Genomic DNA, 7,974 nt, shown 5'->3' on the forward strand with positions numbered 1-7,974 from the left:
GAACGTTGTATACAACTCAGATATTCTTTTGTTTATAACAAAGCAAATAAACCAAATTGTTTATGGCAATAAATGATAAACCAATTATAGCTTCAACTCTTTTATTTTTTGTTGGAAACGGAATGGAATGTATCATATGCATAGAAATCAAACCCAATAAATTAGAATTAAAGATACTTTTCAAATTGTCGAATTCACTAATTAATGAATTACATAGAAATGTGTAATAATTAAATGTAATCTAAAATGAAATGTAAAAAATAATATTTATTATTAGGAATGAGAATCATTTTCTAAATTATTGAGCTCCATCATGAAATTGTTACTTTATTTTATTACTAACAATTTATAAACATAAATGAAATAAAGTTCACAACAAAAAAAAACTCAAATTTGTGTAAATTACTTAACACAATCAAACAATTGATAGCTCATTCAAATTTGTCATTTAATAAAAGACACAATTTAATTGAATTATTGCACTCAAAAAGCCAAGCCGAAAAATTGAGTTGAGTTGAGTTGAATTCAATTGAATGTGGCAACAAATTATGATTGAATTTCGTGATGATGATTGCTTGTCAAATAAATCCGATAATGGATTTGCCGCTTACAGTCGATTGAGCAAATTAATGTCACTGATTGTCGTATCGTAAACACACACACATGTGTGATGTGTGTGTGTGTCCAGCTTCCCTTCTCTCTCTCTCTCTCACTTTGAGGCGATCACTTAATTTCATTGCGAGACAGCCCAGTAGAAACGTTCTGAGAAAAGTGCAGCCGAAACAATAAAAAAAGAGAAAGAAATGAAGAAAAAAACAAGGAAAATAAATTGTAAATATAAAAATGACAATAGCAAAAAGTGGCAGCAGCAGAAAGATGCAAGCGGCGGCGGCGGCGGCAGGGAAACGAGTAAACACAGGGCCAAGAACAAAGGGACTGGTCAAGAGAGACACAAAATGCAGTTATCTGCATTATAGCTAAAAATGTTTCGCCACAAAGAAAACCGAACCGAAACTGCAGGACGAACCCGAAAAATGCCCCGAAAAATGATGGGTTATTAAATGTTGTTAATCTTTTGCCCCTGCCTCCGACCCTGGACAATATTCAAATTTCATGCCGCAAGTGTGCAAAAAAAGAAAGAAAGGAAGAAAAAATGAAGTAAAATAAACATACATATATAAAGATATAGACGGTCAGGTAGCCGAGGCAAATTCTGCTCTCGACACACAGGACACAATAGAGTTAGGCAGGCCGAAAGGACGTCGTAGACGGAGAAACAGCAACAGCAACAGGAACAGCAACAGAAACAAAACCAAAACCCGAACAAGCCTCTGCCATTTGCCTTTATTGTGCACGCTGTTTAAATATTTACGAAGTTTTACAATATTTATGACAGCTAAAAATATAACAACACCTACTTTCGACAACGACCAAAAAGGACACCTTCGTCGACCCTTTGCAGCGTCGCGTCCAGTCCTTGGCCTGGGACACTTGACACTGAGAGACAGAGAAAGCGAGAGAAGGAGAGGGAGAGAGAAAGAGAGAGAGAGAGCGAAAGGTAAGGCTTAAGTGCAGCGCACATGGGCTTAGCTAACATGGCCAAAGACAAAACGACAACGACGACGACGACGACGACGACGGCTTCCTGGCTCGATTGCAATCAATAAACGGCTTAGCCACAGCGGCAGCATAATAATATTCAAATATTTTTAGTAAGTTATTCGCTTTGGCTTGGTCAGTGTTGCAGCCTAATCCATTTGTATGTCAACACTTGGCCCTGGACAGAGGAACAACAACAGGGACAACAACAAGATGTTGTTGTGTTGATGACACTCGAGATACAGCTTCCGTTTTTGCGATGTTCCGTCGTGTTAATCCGCAACAGCAAACACCGACATTGTCCTCAGAGAAAAGGTGCCACTAAGCGCCCTAAACGGAGCTTGGCGTATTTGTCCTCTTGTGTCCTTAGACTATGGATTGGATTGGCTCAATCAGCCGAAAATGCCATACCGAGATGGGCATTAAAAAGTAAATTTGCGTAAATCCGCTCTGCAAAACAAAAGCATGGATTATATTAAAAGGTGCTTAGCAAGCAACGATCTTTGTGGCTAGACAAGTGCAATCGCTCGCTTAAGCGCTTGCTTAACGACGGCTAAACGAATGGCTCAAAGTTCATTGAGAGTTAGTTGGCTCAGTTGATTTTTAAGCTCACTTCGCTTCGATCTCTTTTGATCGTTTTGAGCTCATTCACGACGATCTTCGCACACTCAATATACTGCTAACCATATAGCATAGATTCATTGAGCTCACCTGGACAGCCAGTTACCCAGGTAGGCAGGTGGAGGCATCTCAGACTCAAACTCAGACTCCGACTCTGACTCTGACTGCAGCTGGCAGCTGCCAATCGCTGTATCTGGTGCCAAGTGCTAATAGTTTGACGCCGCCGCCTGACACAGATCGTAAGACTCCAAAACTGAACAAAGAGCAGTTGGCAGACAGATCTTCAACCAAAAGATGATCTCTTAATATCAATATAATCAGCATCTTCGGATTACCAATAAAAGTGAAAAGAAATTAAAAAGAAAAATATATATATTATATTTTGTTCATTTAGTTATGAATTTCACTTTTAGAATGTATTCAGTCAATCGAAATTTGAAAGATCCTAAAGCTAAACTATACGAAAAATAACAAATTAAAATATATATATATGCATTTATGTATTACATTTTTAAGTTCTAATAACATATATCAATTCTTTGAAATACAATATTCATTTTATTTAGTCAATTTAATTATGAATTTAATATGTAAAATCCACAAGCTGAACTACATTGTTTAAATAATAATGTTACAAAATATTGATTCCATTTAGTCTATTTATTTAAGTCTTTAATTTGTAAGATCCAAAAGCTTTTGAATAAAAGTGAAAAATTAAAAAATATAACTATCAATTATAAGTTTCAATCGTTGAACCTAATTCTCTAAAATAAAATATTCATTTTATTTGGAAAAATCGTTTAGGAATTTAATTTGTAAGCTCCAGAATTTCTTTGTCAGTCTAAGCAGCATCGAAAATCTTTGATAGAAATACGAAAAAATCAAATAAAAATATATTGCTTATATTTAATTGATTTATTTCTTTATAAACACTATTTTGTTTACTTTAATTCTTAAAGTTATTTATTGAAAGAAAAAAAACCAACACAAAATCTAGGCAAAATCAAACTAAATATGAAGCTAGCTATGGCTAGCTATTTTTTTTAATGCAGTTTCAGAAAGTTGTCAATAATTTCTTTTCTTTTATTTTACCTATAGACACATTATATGGATCTTTATCAAAATTAAGAGAAGCACTTAATCTTGGAACTCTGTAAAACAAAAAAATGTTGCCAAAGTATGCAAGTAAAACGCATTGTTAATTTTATTTGTCATGTATTTATTGTTTGCTTTTATTTCGCCAGCTTATTTTATCAAGTTTCTACATAAAAATGTGTGTGTGTGCGCTAAATATATATATTTACAATTTGATCAGATATTAAAAAAAAAAGATACAAACTAGCTAAGCATAACGCGGTTAACACTCACGACTATATCACAGTTCAAACAATGCTTATTAAATGCTACTGAAAAAAAATGTTGTATGGTAAATTAAGCTACATAAATTAACTTAAACAATAAACGAAAAAAAAGCAAAAAAAAAAAATTAAAAATACGAATAAAGATACAGATACAATTATTGGTATTTTATAACTAAGAAAATGTTTTCGAGAAAATTCACGTAATACTTTCGAGTTGGTTAGGATGCCAAATAAAATAATAAACTAAATAGGAATGCAATGATAATCATAATGCGGTGCGGTGCGGTGCGGTGAGGTTGATCTTATGTGACTAGAACGGCAACAGCTTCAAAGGGGAGGTAGATATTATTAGGGGTTTGGTTGGGTGAGGGAATGTTTTGTTGGTTTGTAGTTGCTTCCTATTAATTGTAATGCTTAATTAGATTGATATTCGATTGTGATTCGGGGCGATAAATAACTTAAACGAGAGCCTATCAAAATAATTAAGATAATAGTAATACTTATGACGCCGTCGGGGGAATAATTTTGCGGGTAGGGGTGAGGTAAAAAGAGAGAGAGAGAGAGAGAGAGAGAGAAGTGGAGTGACTTTGTTTGAAAACTCCATCAAATAATTTACTTAAACTAGGCAAGCTTGGGATTGCGTTTTGGTGGAATATACATAATAATAATATTTAAGATTGTCTTTTCCTGTTTTTTTTTTCTTATTTTTGTTGTTGTTGTTGTTGTTCCGTTTGTCACTTGTGTTTGTTTTGTGTGTTTTTCACGTGCGCAGCACGCGGCGACGCTGATGCAGACAGAGACGCTGACGCTGACGTTAACTTTGACGCAGACGCAGATGACGATGATGATGATGATGATGATGATGAGGATGACAACGTTGATGGCTGCTGGTGGCGCTTGCCACGTCCACGTCTGCCCGAGACTGAAGCTGAGACTGAGGCTGCAGCTGACTGCGATGCTGAGCTGGCATCGAGCGACGGTTTGGAGACCTCGTTGAACTCTTTGCGGTTACCGCCGCCAGCATTATTGGCAGCCAGCTGCGAAAGCTGCAACCGCTGCTGCTGCCGTTGCCGTTGCTGCTGCTGCTGCTGCTGCTGTTGTTGTTGCTGCCACAGCTGTTGTTGCTGCGACGACTGTGATGGCTGCTGCTGCTGCTGCAGCTGTTGGCGCTGTCGCTGCCGCTGCTGCTGGCTGCGCTGGCGTCGCTGCTGACGCACTCGCTTGCTGTCGCGTCGCAGCAGCTGCCACATGGTGCGCAGAAATTCATAATAATGATGCTTCACAAATCGCACATCAATCGCATCGGCTTCCACCAATTGCATGGTCGATGTTGCCGCTGCACTTGCACTCGCTGTGGTTGCAAGTGTTGCAGTTGATGCTGCTGCCACTGCAGCGGCAGCACCTGGACGACGCTTGCTGCGCAGCTTGAGACGTTTGTTCATATCGCTGCGCGATATTTGTGGCAACTGCGGCGTTTGGCGACGTTGCTGCTTCATCGATGTTGATCGGCCCGGCGCCATCGCCGGATACGTGTTGTTAACGGCCGTCTCAAGTTCACAGAGCATGCTCCGTGAGCTGATCAATAGATCCCTCAGCTCCTTGGCCATCGGCGACTCGCGCTTCAAGTAATGACGATCCCAACTGATCTGGATGCGACGCAAGTAAGCAAAGCTTGCCACATAAGTCTGCATGTTGCGATACCAACGCTTCAAAGCGATCTGCGTGAATGAAGAATAGAAGAGAAACAAATATGTTGAAAAATTAGTGAACGAATTAATTGGGAAAGCGAGAATGTAAGTATATCTCGCTTAGCGGCCTTAATCACAGTTTTCTAAGTGTTTACAATGTGAAACTAAGATATTTTTCTCTGTTTTACTTGGAAAACAATGCAACTAACTATTAACTATCAATTATTGAACTACTTATAAGCAACTTAGCAAAATAAACTAATGTTAATTGACTTTAATATCATTTCAATTTTAGTATCTGTTAAACGCGAAATATATGCCACTAAGTGCACTAGTGGCGCTTAAGTGCACAATGAGGTTCTCGAGTTGAGCACAGCATTTGATATGCATTTATGTTCTTAGCTAAATATATTTTTCGTGCAAAGTAACTATGCCGCTAAGTGATCATGTGGCGCTTAAGTGCAATGTGTGATTTACTTACCGTTGAATTGGGCTTGAGCTTAGGCAAAAACTTGTAGTTGGGATTGTGCAGCGACCACATCTGCATGTCCCGTATATCGATGCCCTTGTGATCGTGGCTATTGTTGAGCGTGCGATATTCCGTGCCAGCATTGCGCTGCAGTATTTTGAAGATCTAAAAGAAATAGAGAGAAAGCAACAGGGAAGAAACGTATTTAGTAATTGCATTAGAATTGCACTTTGCAGCTTTTTTTGCCTTACCTCCTTGGGACGATGGGCGCGACGTCGCTGATTGGCCGTGGATGTGGCGTGATATGTGGGCGGAATGTGTGATCCGCCGCAAGGATTCATCCACTCGAGAGCCGTGGTATTCTCATTGTAATTGCGATAATCATCCCAGCTGCTGTTGCGCTTGCGATGTCGCTTGCGCGCAAGTCCAGCCAAGACTACAGACGACGACGACGACGACGACGACGACGAGGAAGACGACGACGACGACGACGAAGACGATGATGACGAAGAAGAGAGGGTTGGAGATGGTGATGGGGAGGTTGTGCTTGTACTGCGACTGATGATGGTGGTGGTGGTGGTGGTGATGCTGGAACCCTCGATTACGGTTAGGCCACCGTGAGCTGTGGCTGCAATCGTGGCCATCGCGAGTGTGGCATGTGGCAAGCATGTGAATTGGAACAGCAGCAGCAGCAGCAGCAGCGGTAACAGGCGATTGGACCACATATCCGCATTGTCCTGCCGCCGATGATGATGATGATGATGGCTCCAGTGGCGCCGATGCCTTTGGTGTTGACTTGTTGCCAGCCTTCTCGCTGCCACTGTCGCTGGCCTTGTGCTTGGTGTTCTTGTTGTTGTTGTAGCCGTCTTGTTGCCTTTAACTTTGGTTGCAGCGTGATGGCAACCAACTGAAAAATGAATTTATATATTTTTTTTATTGATGTTGTCGTCTTCTTGCTTCTTGCTTCGTACTTCTTGCTTGATCTATTATATATCTATTACGTATTTACTATATACTCTTATTTATATGTGATTTTGATTTTTTATATATGTATATAGAGAATTTTATTTGATTTTATTCGATTTTTATTTTTTAATTTTTTTTTTGATCGTGTGTGTTCAATGGGCCAAAAGAAAAGAAATTGCGAAATCGTCTGTTTTGTGCAGTATTCCAAAAAAAGTGTTCTTTTTTCTTAGCAAATGCAAAAAAGGAAACAGAAATAGAGAAAAAATAAATAAACACACACACACAATAAATATCAAGTGATTAACATGGCAGGAATTGTTGCCGCTGGCTATTCAGATTCGATTCGATTCGATATATAGATAGATATATATTAGCGATTTGTCTATATATAAACAGGACTTCCGTTTTTTTTTTTTTTGTAATTCCTTCAACAATGCAAATGCAACAGCAATGCAACTTGCTTGTATCTCAAAAATTTTGTTAAAATTTCTAACATTTTTTAACGCGTTCAAAATATCCGGCTTTTTGGATATTTATATATATATTTTTTTTTGCGATTTTTTGGGTAATTTTCTAAATACTTGAAATTTGTTAACAGTTAACTCAAATCTCGAAAACTTGATCCGGAGTTATTCAAATCGTTGACTAGAATATCAATTAGCACTGAGCTCGAGCAAAACTTTTTGTGCTGGAACGAATCCTTTTCAAAGGATGCAAGGAGCTGCGCATGCGTTCAATCGATTTACGTAAAATTCGAATTCAACTCGGACTATCTGATGATCAACAAGAAAGGTGGTAAATAATAATTAAGAAACTAAACTAATACACACACCGCATTATTGTTGAAAAAGATATCCACAAAACAAAATTGTTAGATGCAACAATTTTGCAATATAATAATCCAGTTTATGTCGCGATCTCGTTTTAGTTTATTATACGTATTTTGATTTGTATTTTTTTTTTTGGGTCACACGCGACGAGGCACTTAAACAAAAAAATTATTGAAAAATTGTGAAAATTGTTTTCACAGATAGTTTGTAGTTTGTTGTCTTTGAATTTGTTTGCAGAAGAAGAAGTTGTTGAAGAACACTTCTCGCGGGCACTTCTGTTCACGTTCAGGCACAAAACCGAACTGAACTCAAAGTTGCGCTGAATTCGACCAGCTTTCTTTGTTGAGCAGCAACAGCAACAGCAACAGCAGCAGCAGCAGCAACGTCAACGACAGCAACATCAGCAGCAGACACCCGATAACCCGAAACCGAACCGACCG

General features: G+C 38.6%; 1 protein-coding gene across 1 annotated transcript; it reads right to left on the reverse strand.

Moving 5' to 3' along the window:
- Positions 1-4,142: 4,142 nt before the first annotated feature.
- On the reverse strand, positions 4,143-7,556 carry LOC132796610 (uncharacterized). The gene is made up of 4 exons (XM_060807848.1): positions 7,535-7,556; positions 5,990-6,645; positions 5,751-5,903; positions 4,143-5,299 (listed from the first exon to the last, which is right to left on the reverse strand). The coding sequence occupies exons 1-4, from the start codon at positions 7,539-7,541 to the stop codon at positions 4,316-4,318; spliced, it is 1,800 nt and encodes a 599-aa protein (XP_060663831.1). The 5' UTR covers positions 7,542-7,556; the 3' UTR covers positions 4,143-4,315.
- Positions 7,557-7,974: the final 418 nt, after the last annotated feature.

The sequence above is a fragment of the Drosophila nasuta genome, chromosome X (assembly GCF_023558535.2).
Source record: "Drosophila nasuta strain 15112-1781.00 chromosome X, ASM2355853v1, whole genome shotgun sequence".
Taxonomy (NCBI): Eukaryota; Metazoa; Arthropoda; class Insecta; order Diptera; family Drosophilidae; genus Drosophila; species Drosophila nasuta.